The sequence below is a fragment of the Callionymus lyra genome, chromosome 18, assembly GCF_982586985.1.
Source record: "Callionymus lyra chromosome 18, fCalLyr1.hap1.1, whole genome shotgun sequence".
In the NCBI taxonomy this organism is placed as follows: domain Eukaryota; kingdom Metazoa; phylum Chordata; class Actinopteri; order Syngnathiformes; family Callionymidae; genus Callionymus; species Callionymus lyra.
In genome coordinates this window covers 7,088,413-7,112,962 of record NC_141835.1, presented here as the reverse complement: position 1 = coordinate 7,112,962, position 24,550 = coordinate 7,088,413, and the positions used below count along the sequence as shown (strand labels likewise).

Sequence of the window (24,550 nt, the reverse complement as noted above, 5' to 3'; positions counted from 1 at the left end):
TTGTCGCCATGGCGACGCTGAAATCTACCTGATCCGCAAGAAACAAACGTGACCGGATTAGTGTGTAACACATTTTGGCAGGATGCGGTCTGGATTGCTGGTGTTCCTGCTGGTCTCTCGGGTTCTGTCGGACTGTTCGGACCCGAGGGACGACGAGGTCGGCGGCAGAGGCCGGAGGGAGAACCTGAAAGAAGGAGGCTCCGAGGCGCCTTCGGACCCTTCCCTCGTCTGGGACGAGCTAAGGGGGCTGAAGCAGATGGTTCTGAGCCTGAAGGCCGCCGAGGTGGGTCAGCGACAGTTGCTGAGGAGGACCGAGGCCCGGCTGAGGGACCGGGAGCTGGAGGGGGAGCAGCAGAAACAGAACCTGGACCAGATGGAGAGTGGCTTGAGGCGGCTGACGGAGCAGGTCGATGCTCTGAGGAGCTGCAAGGACACGAGGGAAGGTGAGTGGCCTTGATGCTGCGGTGTCTCGATCACAAGGATGCTAGAGGCCCGTTTTTTTACTCGTTGTACAGAAGTACATGCAGGAGCGACAATCCTGATGGCTTTTTAAAACAAGTGTCCATTATAAGAATTATGAATTTAACTTTTGTTTCCGATTTAAAACTTTTTTTCAAATTAAAGCAACTTTTTTAAATAAACCAACAAATCTACCTCGTAAAAAAGACTTCTTTAATTGTCCTCAGCTTATTTAAAACATTAAAAAGTCAAAAGATAAATAAAGCGTAGAAAATTTTGAAATAACATGAGGGCCACATATATATAGTCTGAGGGCCACATGTGGCCCCCAGGCCTTACTTTTCCATGTTGTTTCAACAGCCAACCTTCAGACGCTGGAGTCCAGACTGAACGTCAGCGAGAAAACGGCAGAAGATTTGAGGAGGAGGAGTGCAGGTGAGCGGACATCACTGTGATGATGATGACGTTGAAGATGATGATGAAATTAAAGATGATGAAGATGTTGAAGATGATATTAAAGATGATGAAGATGAAATTAAAGATTATGATGATGTTGAAGATGAAATTAAAGATGAAGATGATGTTGAAGATGATATTAAAGATGTTGAAGATGATATTAAAGATGAAGATGTTGAAGATGATATTAAAGCTGATGAAGATGAAATTAAAGATGATGAAGATGTTGAAGATGATATTAAAGATGATGAAGATGTTGAAGATGATATTAAAGATGATGAAGATGATATTAAAGATGATGAAGATGTTGAAGATGATATTAAAGATGATGAAGATGATATTAAAGATGATGAAGATGTTGAAGATGATATTAAAGATGATGAAGATGAAATTAAAGATGATGAAGATGTTGAAGATGATGATGTTGAAGATGATATTAAAGATGATGAAGATGTTGAAGATGATATTAAAGATGATGAAGATGTTGAAGATGATGATGTTGAAGATGATATTAAAGATGATGAAGATGTTGAAGATGATGTTGAAGATGATATTAAAGATGATGAAGATGAAATTAAAGATGATGAAGATGTTGAAGATGATGATGTTGAAGATGATATTAAAGATGATGAAGATGTTGAAGATGATGATGTTGAAGATGATATTAAAGATGATGAAGATGAAATTAAAGATGATGAAGATGATGATGTTGAAGATGATATTAAAGATGATGAAGATGAAATTAAAGAGTATGATGATGTTGAAGATGAAATTAAAGATGATGTTGAAGATGAAGATGATATTAAAGATGATGAAGATGTTGAAGATGATGATGATGATATTGAAGATGAAGATCATGTTGAAGATGAAGATGATGTTGAAGATGAAGATGATATTAAAGATGATGATGATGTTGAAGATGAAGATGAAGATGATGTTGAAGATGAAGATGATACTAAAGATGATGATATTAAAGATGAAGACGAAGATGATGTTGAAGATGAAGATGAAGATGATATTAAAGATGATGAAGATGTGGAAGATGATGATGAAGATGATGATGTTAAAGATGATGATGATGTTGAAGATGAAATTAAAGATGATGATGTTGAAGATGAAGATGATGTTGAAGATGAAGATGATATTAAAGATGAAGATGATGATGATGTTGAAGATGAAGATAAGGTTTAAGATGAAGATGATGATGATGTTCAAGATTATGTTGAAGATGAAGATGAAATTGAAGATGAAGATTATGTTGAAGATGAAGTTGAAGATGATGATATTAAAGATGAAGATGATGATGTTTAAGATGAAGATGATGACGTTGAAGATGATGTTGATCTTGAAGATGATAATGATGTTAAAGATAAAGATAAGGTTTAAGATGATGATGATGTTAAAGATGAAGATAATGATGAAGATGAAGTTGAAGATGAAGATGATGAAGGTGTCTCTGCAGCCCTGGCCGAGGCTCTTCCGTTCCTGCAGACGAGGCTGCGAGCGAGCGAGGTGACGGTGGTGGAGCTGAAGAGGAAGAACTTGGGTAGTAGTCTACTTCGAAGGTCCCACAATGATGATGTCATCATGCTCCTCGTGACGTTTCAGACCTGGCGTCTCGACTCTGCAGCACCGAGAGAAGCCTGGAGGACTTGAGGACCTCTGGTGAGACCCAAGTCCACGGGTCTCCTGCGAACATCTGGAATGAGCTCTTCTGTTTCAGCCTCCAACTGCTCTTCAGGACCTTCGCCGCTGGAGGCTCGACTGGACCGGGTCGGCGCCGACATACAGAGTGAGACGTGAAGGTTCTGATGTTTGAAAGCTCTTCATTGACCCACTGGTGTGCAGACATGCAGGCCGGACTGACGTCTGCGCAGACTCACCTGGAGCGTCTGCAGACCGGACTCACAGGTAACCACGGAACCAGGTGTCACAGGGTTCCAGGACTGAACATCTGTCTCTCCAGCGCTGCAGAACCGGACTCTGACCGACGTGTCTCAGCCCGAGTCTGGACTCCACGCCTGTCTGGACCGAGTGAGGCTCGACCTTCAAGGTGGATTCCATCTGAAAAATCCAGAAACTGGACCTTATATGTGAGGAACCACTGATTTCTGTGGCAGGTCTGGAGGTCCAACTGAGAACCGGCGAGGAACATCTGCAGGCGAGGAACTCGGGTAACATCTGGACCTTCTACTGTGTGTATCAGAATATTCAAGAGCTTGAATTAAAATGTTGACCTTCAGTCCAGGAGGTGGCGCTGCGGAGTCAGAGTCTGCGTCTGAACGTCACTGAGCAACATCTGGAGAAGCTGCAGACCTGGAGCTCAGGTGAGGAGTTTGGTCCTGATCCCTAGAGGAGCCGGAGTGACGGGCTGTGACCCCTGCAGATGTGGAGGTCGGACTGAGGGCCCTGGAGGAGCAGCTGCAGACCCTCACCTCAGGTAACCTCGGAGATAAAGAACGACTTCAGCGTCGGAGGGTCTGATTCTGTGTGTGCAGTCGCGAGGTCCAGCCTGCGAGAAGAACATCTGGAGGACCTCCGGACTGAACTCTTGGGTAGGTGTGGTGAAGCGTTGTGACTGCAGGGGGCGCCACTGAACTCCCGAAATACTCCTTATGTCTCAGAGCTGAACAACCGAACTCTGGTAGACGTTTCTCAGCTGGAGAGTCGACTCGGGGCCAGGCTGGATGAGATGTTCTTGAACCTCCAAGGTCAACTGAGACCAGAAGGTTCGTTTCTCTGTAATTTCTGAGTTTTGTAGAAGGACCCAGTACCGGGGTGGATCTTAGACCCCTGACCAACTCTGAGATGTGTTTGGAGGTTTGGAGGTCCGCCTGAAGACAGCTGAGGAACATCTGGAGAGCATGAAGAAGACCAGCTTTGGTAACACCGGAAGATCTCCCTCAGAACGTTGTGACATTTTGTGATTTCATTTCTTGTCACATAATGTGTGTTTTGGTCTTCCTCAGTCCAGGAAGTGGAGCTTCAGAGTCTGCGGTGGAGGCTGAACGTTAGTGAGGAACATCTGGAGCAGCTGGAGACTTTAAGTGCAGGTGAGCGACTGATAATCCCTGAGGAACAACCTTCAGACTACTCTCTTCTACCCAGATGTGGAGGTCCGAGTGAAGTCCGGGGAGCAGCTTCTGGATCACCTGAAGACTGGACACACTGGTAACATTTAGATGTCGTGGAGAAAAAAAAGGTCTGTAGTTCAAGTCTGTGTCTCAGACCAGGAATCTTCTCTTGGCCTTCTGGTGAACACCACGACCGATCGTCTGGACCAGCTGAAGATCCAGATTTCAGGTGACCATTTATTCCAGACGAGGTTTATTCAACGTCCTCCAAGTGACCTTCGATATTCCCTCAGAGTTTATCCACCAACTGACCTCCACCGAGGAGCAGCTGGATCATCTCCACACCCAAAGTTCTGGTGCGTCAGACGTCAGCGGCCCCAAGAGAAGATGAGAGTCTGAAAGCTGCTGTTCTCACAGGTGGACAGAAGGTGGCGTTCTCCGCCGGACTCACCGAAGCCGGAGCCGTCGGACCTTTCGACGAGGAGACCACGCTCGTCTTCTCCAAGGAGGTCACCAATGTGGGCGGAGCCTATGACTCCACGACAGGTCACATGATCAGTTAACGTTAGGATTGAAGTCAAATATTGATCCACTTTGTAACGACATCGTATTGATATTCAACAGATTTTTACTTTTAAATTAGATTTTTATCGTTGATCTTATGTTTATCAGGAAAAAATAATCTGTTACTTATTTTGTTTTAAATAAATACATCAATTTAACTCCTAATACAATAAGTAACTAAAATAACGAACACAAATTATACTTATGACTTTTGAAAATGTGATTTTAAAACATTTTCATGCCAATTAAATCGTTATTTTAAGATTTATTAATTTAATTAATTTTAAAGTATAAATAAAATAAAATGAACGTTTTGTGATTTACAATTGTCATGCAAATATTCTTATTTGTGTCGCAATTAAACCTCTGGCCGCTAGATGGCAGCAGTCATTACATCCCCCCCGCAGTTAAAGTAACAATGATACGCCGATGACTGAGGACGAGAGGATACATTGGAATCCGGCAGCTTTTAAAGCTGATGTTTGGACATATTTTGGTTTGAAAAAAAATGAAAGCAGCTACAACTGAGGACGAGGGGATACAGTGACTCCAGCCGCTTTTAAAGCTGATGTTTGGACATATTTTGGTTTCAAAACAAATGAAAGCAGTTACAACTGAGGACGAGAGGATACAGTGACTCCAGCCGCTTTTAAAGTTGATGTTTGGACATATTTTGGTTTCAAAACAAATGAAAGCAGTTACAACTGAGGACGAGAGGATACAGTGACTCCAGCAGCTTTTAAACCTGATGTTTGGACATATTTTGGTTTGAAAACAAATGAAAGCAGTTACAACTGAGGACGAGAGGATACAGTGACTCCAGCCGCTTTTAAAGTTGATGTTTGGACATATTTTGGTTTCAAAACAAATGAAAGCAGTTACGACTTCGTCAAAAGTCATGTAGTCTGTAAATATTACAACACCAGAGTCAAGTACTCGACAATACTACAAATAAATCCTTGTTACTACAGTATTACTATATATCGTATTGTTGACCTGTTCACTTAAGATTCCGAGTCAAACTCACGTCTGTCGCCCCCTGCAGGCGTCTTCACCGCGCCACTGCGAGGCATCTACGTCTTCAGCTTCACGGCGGCCGACTACACCAAGGGCTACATGGGCCTCCACCTGTACCACAACCAGCGGCCCGTGGTCTTCGCCCTGGACCTCAACGACCACGGCGGTTACGCCGCCGTATCCAGCGGCGTGACGCTGACGCTGGAGGAGGGCGACCGGGTTCGCCTCAGCCTGCCGGCGAGTTACCGTCTCTACGACGACGCCCGGAACTTCAGCTTCTTCGGCGGCTTCTTGCTCTTCGCCCTGTGATGTCACCGACTCCGTTTGAACACTCACTTCCTGTTTGTGGAGCGGACTTCCTGTGCCGCCGTAGGATCGTGGACTGTTCGTACTTTTGTAGCCCAGACCTTGGAAACTAACTTAAATTTTCTTTCCCACTAAGTTCCATCTTAAGATGACGTGAAATTCTTCCCCAGAGAAATAGTTAACAATAAGAACTTGAACGTGTCTTAATATTTTAATAAAATTGCGTCAAAAAATCTCAATACTATCAAAAACGTTGTGAAGTCGTGAAACAACAAACAATCAAACTCGTCCTCCGACATCAGGGTCCAGGATAATTGTGCATTTTTTTTTTGTCAGTTTTTTTTTCGTCACATGACAGGAAGTTGCTGGTGAATATCCGCGTCCATGTTCCCATGGCGACAGTAAACAGGAACTGATTCAGTAGAGAAGCTAAATAAATAATACAAAGAATCCGCACGAGCGTCCAAGTGCTGCCCGGAATGTTTCTTGCCCAAAAAAAACGTCTAGAAAATTTTTTAAGACGAGCGAAAAAGTGGCTCCTTTTCGACAACAGGAAGTGACTCACGAGGAGGGCGAGGGACTCGTGTCCGTGGTGGGACTGTTGAGGTGGACGCAGCTGCTCTTCCTGGTGACGGCCTGCAGGAGCAGCAGCGAGTATTCCTCCAGCAGCGCCGCCGTCGTGGCCCCGCCCAGGGCCCCCCCGCCCCCCTCCACCGGCCGGTCCAGCGGCAGCGAGTCCATCTCCGTCCTCATGTCCCTGAAGACCTCGGACAGCGTCCGGAGCGCCTCGGGGGTGGAGTCGCTGGGACAGGAGCCGCTCACCTGCGGGAGGAACCAAGTGGTTACGGGCGACCGGAGCGAGTCCACAGGTGAGTCCACAGGTGAGTCCACAGGTGAGTCCACAGGCGAGTCCACAGGTGAGTCCACAGGTGAGTCCACAGGTGAGTCAGACGTACCTTCCTGTACAGGTGCGTCGCCCGCTTGAAGCAGCTCTGCAGCTCAGCGCTCAGTTCTCTGCAGGCGTCCAGAGTGACATCATCTGAGGACACATGGACCCGTGTGAGGGTGCAGTGATCAGTAGCTTCCTGAAGGGGTCGCTAAGATATGTTAAATATCGCAATTGAGTTTACACAGGACAGTTTCGATATAAAAAAACTAAACTATTTGAATTAAATATTCTTTCAAATCATATTTTTACTTTTAATCATAGTTATTTTATGGTTTACATTTCAATAAAGTGTCTTTAATGTACAATTATTTTTATTTCCAATTAACATTCGCAGCGTTTGAGAATTTACTAGTTGCAATTACACTTACGGCCCCATAGGTGGCAGCAGTCGTTACTTCCTCAACAAAAACCCCCAATAAAATCCAGCAATCCGGGCGATTACTGAATACGATTTCTTTCATGATACCGTTTTGATATTTATATATTTATAAATCACAATAAAATAAGAATTTTTAAATCTTTTTTTTGCTTTCAAATTATTTAATTGTATCATCGTTATTTTATGGCTTTGATTTCAATAAATGGTGAATAAAATATTTTTTGGTCGTATTACGATTTTTACAATAAAAATGTAAATATTGACAGCGATGACTGAGGACGAGAGGATACACCAGCAGGTTTTAAAGCTGATGTTTGGACATATTTTGGTTTCAAAACAAAGCAGTTACGACTTCATCAAGAGTCATGTGGTCTGTAAATACTACAACACCAGACTCAAGTACTCGACAATACTACAAATATATACTTGTTACTACAGTATAGTAATGTATCGTATCTTTGGGCCTGTACCGTGAAACGTATCACACCACCAGATTATTGCTAACAAACACCCCTTAGTTATGTTTCTGATCTCTAAGGTCAAAGTTCAAACCTGCTTCGTGGACCTTCTCTTTAAGGCCGTCGGCGCCTGCAGGAGTCTGTACCTCCTCCTCCTGCTCCTGCTGCTGCTGCTGTGGAGGAGGACAGGCGGGGGCGACGGAGGGCGTGACCTTGGATGCGGGCGTGAACGTGGACAGGGACAGCTTGTCCGGGAGAGGTCGCCCGGGCACCCGGGTCTGCAGCAGGCCGCGACACGGCGTGGGCGTCGGCGCCGTGATGACGACGGGGAGCACGGCGGCGTGAGGAGGAGGAGGAAGGGGGGCGGGGATGGGCGGCGCCGCGGCGACCGGTAACTCCACGGCGAAGACTCCGCCCCCCGATGATGTCGCCTCCTCCTGAGGGTCGTTGAGCCCGTCGCCCATGGAGATGGAGCGCGACATCTTGGCCTTGGAGCTGGCGGTGGGACTCATGTAGGAGCGAGACGAGGCGGCGGGCGTCGGCGCCGATGACTTCCTGCCCGGCGTCCAGACCCCCCCCGCCGGGTCCTTGACCGGAGATTTGGGGGAGGTCTGCGGCGGGGGAGGGGTGGAGGACGGGAGGCGACGGGGAGCCGAGGGGAGGGTGGTGGGCCGCTGGAGGGGGGCGTCGGCGAAAGGTCGAGGGTCACCTGAAGGAGAAACAACAGGTGATGCTACTTTAGCCACGATTTGCTAACATGGGTTGTTGGTTCTAATACCTGTTACAATCAGTAGGTTCTGCACAGACTGCGCTTTCCTCATCCCGGGCTCCTGGTTCTTTTTGGGTTCTATGCTGGACTTCTTCTTAAAGGGCGACAGATGAGGGATCTGGTCTCCGGGCAGATTCTCTTCCTGATGAAGATCTTGGTCCAGGTCGTTTAAAACCTTCTGATCCATCAGGGGTTTCACCTCTGAGATCAGAGGCTTGGACTTGGTCTCTCCTCCCGTGGTCCTGGACGGGAGAGGAACCACGGCCCGGCTGAGGACCAGACACGAGATTAACCGAAAAGGTTCTGAACAGGTCAGGAGGCTCCGGGTTACCTTCCAGAGGAGTTCTTGGACAGGAACCTTGACGACATGCTGAGGTTCTCGCTAGAGGTGTTGGAGTTTTTGCTCGGACTTCCTGCAAAAACCAAACAAACGGAGTGAGACGGATTCCGGAGTGAGCGGGTCTGAGATCCGAGGGTTCTGACCTGAGGCGGAAAGGTCCGCTAGAGTCCCAAAGTGCTCCTTAAGAAAGGATTCCTGGTCTGGAGTCTGGGGCACCACCTGTGGTCCACTGGGGGCGCTCCTGCTCTCGTCCTCCTCCGAGGAGTTCAGGTCCACGCTGAGGCGTTCAGGGTCTGCAGACCAACAACATCTACTGTGTTACTGTAAGAACGAGGTTTTACTGCAGTTGGTTTCAAACCAAAACATTCACTTTTTGCTACCGCAACCGTCTGTATCCTCTCGTCCTCAGTCATAACCGGGATTATTGCAGGATTTTATTGTGCCTTTAGCCCAAGAGGTGGCCAATTAAAATTCTTCAAGGGGCCACATTAAATTCTGTGAATGTTGTTAGGGGCCGTCAAGCAAAAAGAAAGACGAAAAAATCCCTTAAAAAGAAGGACGAGCGTCATTAGACCGTGACATTTATTAAGATAAATAAGCTGAGATTTTTTCAAAACATTTCTTCAATTAACTTAAAAAAAAACGGTTTTGAGGGATTAATATATAGACAAAAAAATACACACAAAAAGGAGGGAAGTGTTGTGTGAAAATGTAAATGAATAATAAATCTAAAATACATTTGTTAATGCATTAAAACCATTTATACACGATTATACTTCGACTGTACTGTCAAAGGGCCTCATGGGGCCGCACTTTGCCCAGGTCTGCTTCAGTCCAATGACTGCTGCCATCTAGTGGCGGAGGTTTAATTGCAACCAAAAAATAAAGCAAACGCCATTAATATTTGAATGTTAATTGTAAATAAATTTAAAAAATCTAATTATTTTATTTTAAAGAAAATAACTGTTTTAAAAATTAAATATTATTTAAAAGATAAAAATAGAGTATTTGTGTTTCTATTGATGTTTCTACTCACCGCCTCCTCGAGGGCCGATGCTGGGACTGAAGGCGAGCGAGCAGCCGCTGTCTGGACTGGGCTTGTCGGGGCTCACCTCCGTCACATGGAACTCACTGACAGGAAGTAGGCGGAGTTACATCTCCACCCGTCTCTGGGTCAACAAGGGTCAACAAGGGTCTCACCTTCCAGCCAGACTGGCGGTGTCGTCCCACTGGCCCGGGTACAGCACCAGCTCCTCCCGCTCCAGCCTCTGATTGGTCCTCGTCTCCTCCCCGACCTTGAAACCCACCGACGTCGTCAACCACCGATTCAGGAGCCAGAAAAAATCACGTGACCCCGGAACTCACCCAGACTGGGGTGACCTGCAGGCTGTAGGTACTTCCTCGCTCCTGATTGGCCCGCTGAAGCCCCGCCTCCCCGGACAAGCCCCTCCTCGACCCGCCAGGTGAGCCGCCGTGAGTCGCCTCCTCTTCTTCCTCCTCCTCCTCCTCCTCCAGGTTGAGGTCGTAGGTGCCCAGCAGTCTCAGGTCCAGCATGGACTTGACCATCAGGGTGTCGTCTCCCGTCTTCTTGGACCAGCGCCGTCGAGGGAGTCGTCGCGTCTTCGTCGCCTCCTGCTGGAGAGAGACGGTTTTAACTCTGCGATGATGGCGATCGGGTCACATGTCTGCTGACCTTCCTGCTGCGGGCGACTTCTGGACACACCTGAGTCGAATCACCTGGAGACACAAGTCGCGTTAGCTTAGCAACAGCTCAGGCTAATGTCACTGGGCAACAGACCTCTTCCTGCGGCCTTATAAGGGCATTCCTCCTCCTCTTCTTCCTCCTCCTTGTCGCTGTCCGACGACAGGTTGACGACCTGCGGTGGCGCCGCCCTGCTGGACAGATATGAAACGACGTCACATGACGACATTTCTTAAGCGGGGTTTTTCTGCACACCTGACGTCTTTGGCCGGTCGCTGGAGAAGGTTCTCGTGGTTGAGGGTTCTGTTGGAGGGTCGGAGGTCAGAGAGTCGCTGCCTCATCCTGATGGTCAGATCTGGACTGAGGCGCCACACGAAGATGCAACTACACAAACTCAGAGTTAGTGGAAGTGTGTGTGTGTGTGTGTTTCTGTGTGTGTGTGTGTGTGTGTCGTACCTGTCTCCAGACACGGTGATCAGGTGTCTGCAGTCGTTGCTGAACTTTAACCCCGTCACAATTTCTGTCAACACACATTTAGGGAAGGATATCAGTGACATCAAAATATATAGAACATTTGGATTTAAAAGTACAAATGTTGACACTATAAGTTTTAAGCATTAAGTTGTTTTTAATTCCACAATTTGTTTATTAAAAGGTTACATTTGTTCTTCATATGGATTTAATTCGATGATTCTTATGTTTTATGGTTGAAGTTATTTTAAATAATTATATACAAATAATGGACTCATTTCAAAATGAATTTCAAGATGAATTAAAACATTTTCTAAATTAAGTTAAAGAAATATAGTTCTAGCCTTTTTCATTTAATATAAAAATGGTGGCAATATTAAACCAATATTTTAATATTGAAATTAAAACAAAAAAAAGATCAATAACAAATAAACAATTATTGGAATTGCAATATTATACTCTTTTGTAACAAAATCCATTCATTTTAAAATTGTTACATTTTTAAACCACTCAATTGTCAACAATTAAATAACCTTTAATAAAGACATTATTTATATAACTTATTTAAAAAAGAACATTTAAAATGTCTTATTATTCAGTCACTGACACTTCCATATACATTGAGCGTCAAAAACATACACAACAACACACAAGTACACACCTGAGTGTCCAAACATGGTGGCCACACACTCTCCGGAGTAGAAGTCGAAGATGCTGATGTTCTTGTCTGAACTGGAGGTGGCGATGTAGAGTCCCGACGGGTCGATCTGGACCTGAGAGGGACGGTTACACATCCGGTCACTGCTGCACATACAGAGAGAGGAGGTCTACCTTGATGAGGGTCCCGTCTTCCGCCTGAGATCCCTTGTACATCTTCTTCTGCTTCCCGTTGCTGACGTTGAAGATCCTGCGGAGACACACCTGTCAGTCACCTGTCAGTCACCTCCTCCGACCCGCCTGTCAATCATCAGTCTTCAGCCAGGGGTCACCTGATGCGGCGGTCCTGGCAGCCCACGGCGGCGTACTTCCGGGTCACCTCCACGTCCATGTCGTACAGCGTCGTCTTCCGGACCACGTGGTGCGTCCGAGTGAACTGGAGCCCCTCGGCAGACTGGAAGAGGAAGAGGCGGGGCTTAGGTGACGGACAACTGAGTGGACCAATCACTGACTAGGGCTTAAGAAAATATCCATACACTTGAATATAGCTGTATTTTTTATTTATTTAACAGCACCGTTTCAATTTAAATACATTTTTTAATCATAGTATTTTTGGTGTTTTATATATTTTAATAAACAGTTCATTAAATAAAATTATTCAATTTTTTTAAATTAAGAATTTACATTCAAATATTGACGGCGTCCTATTTTGTGTTGCAAATAAAACTCTGAGCATTTGATGGCAGTCATTACGTCTCTGCAACTAGAGGAACAATTAAATCCCGACGATGACTGAGGACGAGAGGATACAGTCGACTCCGGCATCTTTTAAAGCTGATGTTTGTACAGATTTTGTTTTTTAAAAAATAAATAAAAAAAAGTTACGACTTCATCAAGAGTCATGTGGTCTGAAAATTATGCAATGACTGAGGACGAGAGGATACAGTGACTCCAGCAGCTTTTAAAGCTGACATTTGGACATATTTTGGTTTCAAAACAAATGAAAGCAGTTATGACTTCGTCAAGAGTCATGTGGTCTGAAAATTCTGCAACACCAGAGTCAAGTACTCGACAATACTACAAATATATACTTGTTACTACAGTATCGCAATATATCGTATAGTTGACCCCGTGTCGTCAGATTCTTGCCAATAAACCCCCCCCCCCCAAAGAAACAACACACACACCTTCTGGGCAGAGCGAAAGTACACACTCTTGTCCGCTCCACAGCTGATCATCCTCACGTTGCCCTCGTTGGCTGTGGGTCAAAGGTCATAGGTGAGTGATGTGGCGGTGGGAGGGTCATAATGAGGTCAAAAGGTCACCGACCGGCAAACCTGACGGCGGTGATGGAGGACGAGTGTTCGTCCAGAGTCTGGACCAGGCTGTAGTCGGTCGCCACGTCCAGGACGTGGATCAGACGGTCGCGGCTCGCCGTCGCCAGCAGCTGCACACCTGAGCGACACACCTGTGGTCAGAAGCTACTGAGCTCCAGGTGAGGATGGAACTGGACTCACCTGTGTCGGGCTTTGAGAACTCCAGACAAAGAACCTCAGAGTCGTGAGCCTGAACGTTCATGATCTCCTCCAGAGAGTCCAAGTCGTGGATCCTTCGAACACAGAGTCGTTTATGTTCAAATACTCATCAGAGTATAGTAGTACCATTAGAATTGATGGAGTTTCATACGTTGAAGTTTTTTCATTTAAATGATTATTAATTCAAATATTTGTATATTGGAAGGTTAAGTTTCTTTTAAACAATTTAATTTTCAAAATTATAATCCATTTTTTAAATTTCTCATTTTGATATTCTACTTCCAATAAAACAAAAATACATTTTTTTAACTCAATATTTTTTCATTTATAGCCTTTCAAATTCAAAATAACAATGTTGGTAAAATCATGAATTTCTTTAACACAATGAGTTTGATATTTTTATTCCAATAATAATAATAAATAATCCTTTTCTTTCCTCAATTTTTTAGTTTTTCATTCTTAGCCTTTTAAATCTTTCAATATTAATTTCTATGTTGAATTAAAAAATATATTTCGATTTTTTAAAAACATTTTTTGATAATAGAAAATCTTCATGTTTGAAAACATTTGCATTTTTAAAACTATTAAAAACAAATTTAACCTTTGAAAAAATACATGTATATATATATATATATATATATATATTTACTGTTTATACATAAAATTTAATTTAATTATTCAATAAAAACTAAATTAATTTTTAATATCCAAATCAGAAAATAATTAAATTCTTACCAAAAACAACCAAATTTGAATTAAATAATTCAACGTTTAAAAAAAAGAAAGAAATATATATATATATATATATATTAAAAAAATAATTAAATTCTTACCAAAAACAACCAAATTTGAATTAAAAAGTTCAATGTTTGATCAAATGTTCTGATGGTACTGATACACTTCCATTAAAGCAGAGGTTCTGATACCAGGAGGTCGAGGGTTCTCACCTAAGGACGCCCATGCGGTCCCCAGAGGCCAGGTGCTGGCCGTCCGGACTGACCCTCAGGGTCCTGATGCCGGACCGGCCCTGCTCGCCCTGAGGACCGTCGGTCGACGACGAGTTCGTCTTCTCGCCGTTGCCGCCGGCGACCGAGACGAGCTCCGGGTCGAGGAGGCCGGACGTGTTTTCTTCCACGTAGATGACAGAGTGAAGGTCCTGCGGGGGTCAGAGGTCAGTCACATCATATATGTAAGTAAGTAAGTAAGTAAGTCATTTTTATTTATATAGCGCTTTTCCAGACCAGGGTCACAAAGCGCTTAAACAATCAAAACAATATTCAATAAAGTATATACTTTAAAGATCAAGATAAAACTGATAACACAACAGGAGTTCCAGAAAATCAAGGAAAAGTCTGAACAAATAAAAACGTCTTCAGATGTTTCTTGAAGGAGTCAGTAGATCATCAAACACAGAGTTCGTTCCAAAGCTTAGGAGCAACAGTCTGGAAGGATTTCTCTCCTCTGGTCCTGAACCGTGCTCAGGAACCATCAGTAGATTCTGATCCACAGACCTCAGAGCCAGAGCTGGGGTGTAAGTCTGGATCAGAATCTACTGATGGAAGGTCTGACCATGAATAGATCTAAAAGTAAGAACCAGAATTTTAAAGTTGATCCTGAAAGAAACTGGAAGCCAGTGAAGAGTTTTAAGGATCGGAGAAATGTGAGTTCTTCTACTAGAGCGGCTCAGAATTCTCGCTGCAGGGTTTTGAATCAACTGCAGACGAGACAGATCCTTCTTGTTGAGATATGAACATAAACTGTTACAATAGTCCAGACGAGAAGAAACAAACGCATGGATCACAAGCTCCAGATCATGTTGTGACAACATTTTCCTAAGAGATTTTACTCGGTTGAAGGAAACAGTTTCTGGTCAGTTTTCTACAGTTTTGAACAGACATGTCTTTATCAAATACGTTGTGGGGTCGTGTGTGTGTCACCTGACTCAGGATGTTTTTGCCGACGTTACTGTTGTCCAGACTCCACACTCGGATGGTGTTGTCGGAGGAGCAGGTGAGGACGCAGGCGGGAGGTAGAGTCGCTTGAGCCGCACCGTCTGGATACACCTGAGCAGAGAAGGTGTGATGTCACCAGAAGATGGTGTGATGTCACCAGAAGATGGTGTGATGTCACCAGAAGATGGTGTGATGTCACCAGAAGATGGTGTGATGTCACCAGAAGATGCTGTGATGTCACCAGAAGATGGTGTGATGGCACCAGAGTGAGCTCTCGTAATCACTCACTTATGAAAGTAGAATATTTGATGTGGAATTTAAAGTATCAAATGTTGAAACTTTTAGTTATTTATTTAAATTGTGTTTTATTAAAGCATTGAATTACATTTATTTTTGGTCCAAGTTTTTTCATTTATAATTGAATGTACATCAAAACATGTCTTCATGAAATACAAATAAAAATTCCAATTTTTTTCCCTCATAAAGAAATAAAATGGATTTTTCTTTTAAATAATTAAATACATTTGTATACTTAAAGTTTGAATTGGTTTTATCAAGTGATTGTATTAAATATTTAAAGGTTGATTTATTAAAACGATTGAAATAAAATTGCTTTTTAACATAGATTTAAATATTCTAATTCCAATCATTTAAAAAATAAATATTTTAAAATCAAAATATTATTTATTAATAGACTTTTAAATTCATTATAAAAAAAATATTGAAATAACAATATTAAAATCTATGTTTAAAAAAAACCATTCATTTTTAAAATCTTAAATAAGTTTTCAATCAATTAAAAATAAAACAAATTCAATATTTCAATCTGAAAATGGTTGAAGTCAATTATTCAAAAGGTAATTCCAGTTAAAACAAGATTTTTTAAATGTTAAATATAAGCTCACCATTTTATTCTGATTGTTCTATAATATAATATATAATATATACAATCTAATGGTTCTATTATACCTACATATTAAGATTTAATTCAAGGCGCTTAAATTGAAAAAATATTTAATTTAGAAAATGTACTTTTGAATTATTGGAAAAACAATTAAAAATTGTGGAAATATTAATAACAATTATTTTTAAAAACAAATCACCTCCACGCTCCACACGCAGGACGAGTGGTAGAGGGCGGAGTAAAGCTTTCCTGCGCGGCGAGAGTTGCGTAGATCTTTGATGTCCCAGACGTACACGCTGTGGTCGTTGTACACGCAGGACAGCCAGCGGTTGGCGGGGTCGTAGGTCACCGCCACCGTGTCAGGGAAGCGAGCGTCCGGGCGGGACGAGAACAGCTGACTGGAGAGAGCGGGAAGAGGTTTCCACGGCAACCAAAATATGTGTGTGTGTGTGTGTGTGTGTGTGTGTGTGTGTGTGTGTGTGTGTGTGTGTGTTACCTGGCCTCGGTCATCCTGCTGACGTCGGCGCCCAGGTGATGTGGGCGGGGCAGAGTGCACAGGAAGTTGAGGTTGCCGGGGCTGAAGGCTCGGACCATCCCGTCGGAACATCCGCAGAAGATGAAGTCGTCGGTGACGCATAGGCAAGTGGCCTGAGACACCTGAACACACACACACACACACACACACACACACACGCTCGTTAACCACCAGCAGGCGACACTGACGGCGAGCAAGCGAGCGTCGTGACGGGATGAATGGAACAGGAAGTGGGCGGGGCAAGGCGCCTCACACGATTGGTCGGCCGGCATCTTGCCCCGCCCACTGACCCTTGAGCGACGCGTCGAAGGTGAAGGTCGTGCCATGAGTCGTGAGAGACGGACGTCGAACCACTTACACATGTGGAGTCATCGTTCTGCACAGGAAGCAGCGAGGAAACAAGACTTTCAGATTAAAACACACGCAGGATGTTGTTTTCTCTGGAGGAAGATTTGTTTGTTTATTGTTCAATTAAAAAATGTTGCTTCGATCAAATTAAAACATATAATTGGACTCAAACACAAAAAGTTTAAGTTAAGTTTATTGTTAAAACACCTGTTTTTATTTAAAATATATTCTCTTGTTTAACTTTATTCTTATAGAAGCCATTTTTTAAAATTTTTTTTTTTAATATTAAGATTTCATTCTTATTGACTGACTTTTTTAATTGAAGCAACCTTTTTTTTAATAAAATTCCATTTGTTGGATTTAAAAAAATATTTTTATTTAAACATAGTTTTTCTTTTTTTATTCACCTTTTTTTTATTTGAATGATGTGATGTTTTTTATTAAACAAATATTTTATTAACATTTTTTTGATGTTATTTTTATTTTAACATAGTTTTTCTGGAAGCAACTTTTTTATTCACATTTTTTTTAATTTAAATGACTTTTTTGTAATAAAACAAATATTTTATTTACATTTTTTTGATTCTATTTTTATTTAAACATAATTTTTCTGGAAGCAATTTTTTTTATTCACATTTGTTTTTAATAAAACAAATATTTTATTTACATTTTTTTGATTATATTTTTATTTAAACATAGTTTTTCTGGAAGCAAATTTTTTTATTCACATTTTTTTTAATTGAATGACTGTTTTTTTTAATAAAACAAATATTTTATTTACATTTTTTTGATTATATTTTTATCTAAACATAGTTTTTCTGGAAGCAACTTTTTTTATTGACATTTTTTTAAATTAAATGACTGTTTTTTTTAATAAAACAAATATTTTATTTACATTTTTTTGATTATATTTTTTATCTAAACATAGTTTTTCTGGAAGCAACTTTTTTTATTCACATTTTTTTTAATTTAAATGACTTTTTTGTAATTAAACAAATATTTTATTTACATTTTTTTGATTATATTTTTATTTAAACATAGTTTTTCTGGAAGCAACTTTTTTTATTCACATTTTTTTTAATTGAACAACTGTTTTTTTTAATGAAACAAATATTTTATTTACATTTTTTTGATTGAAGAATCTCACATGTGTCACGTTGAATAATAAAGAAACAAATCTACCTCTAAAGTGTTAATAGATTCAGGATTAAATCTCGAAACCGGATCAAAACTCACCCGCAGTTCCACCCACTTGTCCAGCAGGCGGCGCTCGTTGAACTCGCAGAGGAGGCCGGACGACGTGATGCAGAAGGTGGAGGACGCCTGGCGGCCGCGTCCACACGCCACGTCGCTGAAGAAGTTGTTCCTGAGTTCGCCCAGGAGACCGGAGCGTCCGAGGAGCGGCACCGTGGCGTTCGCCTGGAGGACGAGTCACATGATCGATCAGTACGATGGTCATCATGGGCAGGTGTTAGGGGGTGCGGGGGGGGGGGGGTACCTTGGAGGTCTTGCTGTGGTCCAGGTACCAGAACTTGACGTGGCGGTTGCCGGCGGTGACGAAGTAGGAGCTGTCGTCGGAGAAGGACACGGCGGTCACTTTGCTGGACACCTTGTTGGCCGCCACCACCACGTTCTTCTGCAAGATCCAATCGTCACGGTGACCGGAGTTGGTTGAGCAGGGGGGGGGGGGGGGGGGGGGGGCGTGACCCGGGGGTACCCACCTTCCAGTTCCAGACGTTGACGATCATGTCGTGCTGGTAGCCCACGCTGACGATGTACTTGCCGTTGGGCGAGAACGCCACGCAGGACACGCCGTACTTGTGCTCCTGCAGCTCCGCCACCTGCGTGCGTTCTGAGGCGTCCCAGACCCGGACCGCCGGCATGTGCCCGCTCTGTTGGGGGGGGGGGGGTCCCACCACCACATCAGTCACCCCTCGGACCCTCAAACCCAACGTGTGACACTCACCTCTCCCGTGACCACATACTTGCTGTCGGGCGAGAACGCCAGCGTGGTGACGGTCTTCCTGTGGACGAGAGACAACAGGTGGTTACCGTGACGACCGCCTGCAGGGGGAGACGGCGAGCGTTTTACCTGGAGGAGTTGAAGATGTAGCTTTGTTTGTTCCTCCGGGGGTTCAGCAGGACCACCACACATCTGCACACACGTGAACACACATGTGAACACACATGTGAACACACACGTGAACACACACATCTGCACACATGTGAACACACACGTGAACACACACATCTGCACACACGTGAACACACACGTGAACACACACATCTGCACACACGTGAACACACACATCTGCACACACGTGAACACACACGTGAACACACACATCTGCACACACGTGAACGCACACCTCAGCTACACAACGGAGTCACACAGCCGTGAAAGTAGAGTCCAAATATGCTGCATCAGCAAAAAACGTAGAGATGTTAACCTTGGCAGCGTTTCACAGGAGATTATGGTGAGAGTGTGTGTGTGTGTGTGTGTGTGTGTGTGTGTGTGTGTGTGTGTGTGTGTGTGTGTGTGTGTGTGTGTTATACGCGTGATTCTGTGTGTGTTATGGGTATATATTTGTGTGTGTGTGTGCTATTAGTATGTCTTTGTCTTTGTGCGTGTGTTATAGGTATATGTTTGAGTGTGTGTGTGTGTTATAGATATGTCTTTGTGTGTGTGTGTTATACGTGTGATTGTGTGTGTGTGTGTGTGTGTTATACGTGTGATTCTGTGTGTGTGTTATGGGTATATATTTGTGGGTGTGTGTGCTATTAGTATGTCTTTGTCTTTGTGCGTGTGTTATAGGTATATGTTTGTGTGTGTGTGTGTGTGTTATAGATATGTCTTTGTGTGTGTTATACGTGTGATTGTGTGTGTGTGTGTGTGTTATACGTGTGATTCTGTGTGTGTGTTACGGGTATATATTTGTGGGTGTGTGTGCTATTAGTATGTCTTTGTCTTTGTGCGTGTGTTATAGGTATATGTTTGTGTGTGTGTGTGTGTGTGTTATAGATATGTCTTTGTGTGTGTGTGTTATACGTGTCTTTGTGTGTGTGTGTTATGTTTCCTGTGAGTTTATGCATGTCTATGTGTTTTTGTTATGTGTGTGTTTGTTATGCGTGTTGTGTGTTATCCGTTTATGTGTGCGTTAGATGTGTGTCTTTATGTAGATTATGTGTGTGTGCAGGTGTGTGTACAAGTTGTGTTTGTGATTGGTTGTGTATGTCCGTTTGTGTTATGAGTGTTGTGTGTGTCAATTTTGTGCCATCTGTATGTGTGTGTTATGCGTTATGTTAAGTGTTGTTATACTTGTGTTGTATTTGAGCATTTGTTATGATTGTGTCATGTGTATGTGTAGCGGGTGTGTGTCATGCTTGTGTGTTTCATGTGTACGTTATGTTTGTGTTATACGTGTGTGTTTGAACCAGTAGCTGAGTCAGCAGCTAATTATTATGGTCTGCTGACGACCAGACATGCTGTGAACATGTGCACACCAGACACACACAAACACATATTCTCTCACACACACACACAGATTCTCACGTGAACAGATAAGACACACACGAACAGATAAGACACACACACACAGATCATTAACGTCATCTTTGACCCACTTCTTTGCCCCAAGTCTCCAGACTGACCAAAGACCTTCGGCCAATCAGCAGCTAGCATGGGTGGAGCCAGTGGCTGCTGATTGGACGAGGCGTTAGGAAAGAGGACTCGGGTCACTCGCCTCCTCACATTCCAGTCATTCCTCGTAGATGAATCTCTTTCAGCGACACACACGCACCGATGCGCACACATCACTGTCTGGCAGAGACACTCTGGTCGTCAACGTGGTTAGCATCATGCTACATGATTAGCATCATGCTACATGAAAACCATCACGCTACATGATAAGAATCACACTACATAATAAGAATCACGCTACACGATAAGGATCACGCTACACGATAAGGATCACGCTACACGATAAGAATCACACTACATGGTTAGCATCACGCTACACGATAAGGATCACGCTACACGATAAGAATCACGCTACATGGTTAGCATCACGCTACATGTTTAGCATCACGCTACATGATAAGAATCACACTACATGATAAGCATCACGCTACATGATAAGCATCACGCTACATGATAAGCATCATGCTACATGATAAGCATCATGCTACATGATAAGCATCACGCTACATGATAAGCATCACGCTACATGATAAGCATCACGCTACATGATAAGCATCACACTACATGATTAGCATCACGCTACATGATAAGAATCACGCTACATGATTAGCATCACGCTACATGATAAGAATCACGCTACATGATTAGCATCACGCTACATGATAAGAATCACGCTACATGATAAGAATCACGCTACATGATTAGCATCACGCTACATGATAAGAATCACACTACATGATAAGAATCACACTACATGATAAGAATCACACTACATGATTAGCATCACGCTACATGATAAGAATCACGCTACATGATAAGAATCACGCTACATGATAAGAATCACGCTACATGATAAGAATCACGCTACATGATTAGCATCACGCTACATGATAAGAATCACGCTACATGATAAGAATCACGCTACATGATAAGCATCACGCTACATGATAAGCATCACGCTACATGATTAGCATCACGCTACATGATTAGCATCACGCTACATGATTAGCATCACGCTACATGATAAGAATCACACTACATGATTAGCATCACGCTACACGATAAGCATCATGCTACATGATAAGCATCATGCTACATGATAAGCATCATGCTACATGATAAGCATCATGCTACATGATAAGCATCACGCTACATGATAAGCATCACACTACATGATTAGCATCACGCTCGCACTAAGCCACTTGCAAACACATTGACTCGACATGTCCTGCACCCTCTCTTACCCGGCCGGGTACGCCAGCAGTCCAGTCTGGGGGTCACAGGCCAGGGCCCGGTTCCCAGGAGCCGTGATGCCCAGAACCTTCTCCAAGGTCACCTGAAAAACAGAGGTCAAATGTCAACACATTAGGTAGAACTTTATTGCCGGTTAAGGTTTAAGGTTAACATTAGGCGTGTATTAGCGACAATCTTTTGCGACATGATGCGTTTCACGATACAGGTGTGATACGATATATTGCAATACTGTATGAACAAGGATATACGTGTACTAACCGAGTACTTGACTCTAGTGTTGCGGAATTTACAGACGACATGATGAAGTCGTTACTGATTTTATTTGTTTTGAAACCAAAAAATGTCTAAACATCAGCTTTAAAAAGCTGCTGGAGTCAACTGTATCCTCTCGTCCTCAGTCATCGCCCGGGTTCTCACGGGGCTTCATTGTTCCTTCAGCTTTGGAGAACATAATTGCAACACAAAAATGAACAAACAGTGTGCATATAATTTTCTACACACTTAATTGAAAACTAAAAAAATAAGTAAATAAGAAAAAGTGTGTTTTGGATCCAAGTCGACTACGATCTGATTGGACAGTTGTTTTTACCCACACATCACCATGACAACGCAGATGTTTCACTCGTCGTTGCCATGACGATTTAGCTTTGGCACCGAGGTCTAAAAAACCAACTATCTCCATCTCAGGGTCAGAAGTTCTGAGGTCACATGACTCCCCCCTCGCCCCCTCCCGTTTGCTGCGGCGCCGCCACATCCGTCACGTCCATTTACGTTGCTATGGAAACGCGTCAGCTGACAGGAGTCATCTGACGCGTTTCCATAGCAACGGTGACCGACGGTCCACAGGGGTCACAAGCAGATTTTAAGCCAGTTAAGAGTTTAAGGTCTAGACTGAAGCGCATCAGGCGGGGAATTGTACTGTTATTGTAGTGCCTCTCTTGACCAGCAGGGGGGACGTGAGAGCACAAACTTGTTGACAAGATGCTCTCCTTCCCCCCCATTGGTTGAAACAATCGTATTTTTTTTCGTGTGTCAACGACGACTCAACAAGTCGCTCGACTCCCTCCAGTGGAACTTGAAATACCTGAAAGTTTAAAACAAACAAGAAAATGTTTGAGCATCTTTGACAGACGTTTACAGAGTGAAAAGTAAGTATTTTTTATTTGTATAGAGCTTTTCCAGACCAGGGTCACAAAGCGCTTAAACAATCAAAACAATATTCAATAAAGTATATATTTTAAAGATCAAGATAAAACTGATGACACAACAGGAGTTCCAGGAAATCAAGGAAAAGCCTGAACAAATAAAATAAAAACTAAAAATAAAGATGGTTCTTGAAGGAGTCGACTGGTCAGAACTGTTTTTGTCAAGATCGGGTCAATTATCCGTTTTTACTGAACTGCTGCTGTCAGCACTTAAACCGAGTCACATGATGACCTGCACTGGAAAACTGAAGCCACTGGTGTGTGTGTGTGTGTGTGTGTGTGTGTGTGTGTGTGTGTGTGTGTGTGTGTGTGTGTGTGTGTCATGCTGGGACCATCTGGGAGGATATTTTGAGGCTGACTGGTTCCATCTGTGACAAATGTTGAACCCAAAAAAAAAACAACATCTTCTTCTTCTTCTTCATTTCTTCCCAAACAACTCCTTTTTGGAATGTCGGTGTTTTTTCAAAATAAAAGCCGATTTCGTGGCTCAAGTCCTCGCACGTCTGTCTCACCTTCTGTCCGAGCTCCTCTCGGTTCCGGGCCGCGCTGCCTCGCCGCAGCTTGATGGAGGGCGAGCGCAGCAGGTTCTTGATGCGGCTGCGGATCGTCCCGGTTCCGTCCGCGTTCATGGTGCCGCCGCCGCTCGTTAGCTTTCCGCCGCCGTTAGCCTGGAGCTAACCTGCTCTCAGCGCGTCACCGCCGCTGCCGTCATGCTGCTGCACTCGCGCGGTTCCGAACCAGAGAGGGTGGGTTTGTTTGGGCTCCACTTCTGGACTGTGGAGCGCGGCGTGGCTGACGCTCCGGTCCTGCTCTGCATGTTATGCCGGAGCAGCAGAGACGCGGCGTCCATCAGCAGCACCGGTCGCTGCAACAGTAGAGTTTTCCAGAGCCGCCGCGGTGACACACCCGGAAGTGGGCGGTGACGACACGGCGACGGAAAATAAAAATAAAGATTTATGATTCAGTCAAAAAATGGGCTTCAATCCGAGAAAAAGGTTCAATACAAAAAAAAAGCGACAATAAATAATAATTTCCAAATATAAAAATGTTTGCTCTGAAAAAAAAAAAATATTAAAAGAAGAAGAGTTTAAGCATAAAAAAGTAACTCTTTTAAGGTAAGGTAAGGTAAGGTAAGGTAGAACTTTATTGATCCCTCAGGAGGTCTCCTTCGGGAAATTGTTTTTTTCCAATAGCCACAGAAAATACTGCAATTTTTCATAAAAAAATAAATCAAAATAAAATAAGAACAAAGAGAAATAAAGAGAGAAAGAACAAGATGCAATCTGAGTCTAAAGATAAATATAAAGCACATAGATTAAAGAAAATTAACAAAGTAAAAATATTAATAAAAACAGAACGTTATAGATATTGCTGCGAAGCTACTGGAGAGGCAGCCGTCCTTTTATTTGATTTTAGAAGTCTTATTTGTCTCTGGGCCATATTTAAAAAGTTGCTTCATTCATTCAAGGATTTTTGAATTAAAGTGAAAACAAGTTTTTTGAAGTGATTCAAACTT

General features: G+C 43.2%; 1 protein-coding gene and 1 pseudogene across 4 annotated transcripts; one reads left to right on the top strand and one right to left on the bottom strand.

Annotated features, from left to right (window-relative positions):
- The first annotated feature begins 8 nt into the window (after positions 1 to 8).
- LOC148060323 (uncharacterized) lies at positions 9 to 6,326 on the top strand (annotated as a pseudogene). The gene is made up of 19 exons (XR_015709308.1): positions 9 to 425; positions 820 to 894; positions 2,378 to 2,461; positions 2,524 to 2,580; positions 2,639 to 2,707; positions 2,764 to 2,826; positions 2,882 to 2,968; positions 3,036 to 3,089; positions 3,159 to 3,242; positions 3,302 to 3,355; positions 3,414 to 3,470; positions 3,540 to 3,644; positions 3,736 to 3,798; positions 3,885 to 3,968; positions 4,024 to 4,086; positions 4,144 to 4,218; positions 4,283 to 4,345; positions 4,407 to 4,535; positions 5,599 to 6,326. The product of XR_015709308.1 is annotated as an uncharacterized LOC148060323 (transcript).
- On the bottom strand, positions 6,069 to 23,913 carry mapkbp1 (mitogen-activated protein kinase binding protein 1). Of its 3 annotated transcripts, none has more exons than XM_087779614.1 (30): positions 23,547 to 23,913; positions 21,820 to 21,911; positions 18,968 to 19,030; positions 18,842 to 18,899; positions 18,597 to 18,767; positions 18,374 to 18,511; positions 18,112 to 18,294; positions 16,489 to 16,649; positions 16,192 to 16,390; positions 15,074 to 15,199; positions 14,084 to 14,292; positions 13,119 to 13,210; positions 12,931 to 13,056; positions 12,789 to 12,859; positions 11,934 to 12,055; positions 11,776 to 11,851; positions 11,606 to 11,717; positions 10,930 to 10,993; positions 10,729 to 10,857; positions 10,570 to 10,667; positions 10,465 to 10,508; positions 10,137 to 10,406; positions 9,972 to 10,066; positions 9,808 to 9,902; positions 8,915 to 9,064; positions 8,763 to 8,844; positions 8,441 to 8,700; positions 7,757 to 8,371; positions 6,833 to 6,915; positions 6,069 to 6,698 (listed from the first exon to the last, which is right to left on the bottom strand). In XM_087779614.1, the coding sequence occupies exons 1-30, from the start codon at positions 23,661 to 23,663 to the stop codon at positions 6,438 to 6,440; spliced, it is 4,362 nt and encodes a 1,453-aa protein (XP_087635740.1). In that variant the 5' UTR covers positions 23,664 to 23,913; the 3' UTR covers positions 6,069 to 6,437. The 3 variants fall into 3 exon arrangements, with proteins under 3 accessions (XP_087635740.1, XP_087635741.1, XP_087635742.1); XM_087779615.1 differs by having other exon boundaries at positions 10,137 to 10,403; XM_087779616.1 differs by having other exon boundaries at positions 10,570 to 10,664.
- Between the last annotated feature and the right edge of the window lie 637 nt (positions 23,914 to 24,550).

Bases quoted from the DNA above. Each gene is read 5' to 3' on its own strand.
- mapkbp1 (XM_087779614.1), bottom strand. From the start codon at position 23,663: ATGAACGCGGACGGAACCGGGACGATCCGCAGCCGCATCAAGAACCTG. The intron at 13,057-13,118 runs GTGAGTCCAGTT...TGTGTCGCTCAG, and splicing joins GTTCTCAAAGCCCGACACAG to GTGTGCAGCTGCTGGCGACG. The intron at 9,903-9,971 runs GTGAGACCCTTG...ACTTCCTGTCAG, and splicing joins ACCGCCAGTCTGGCTGGAAG to TGAGTTCCATGTGACGGAGG.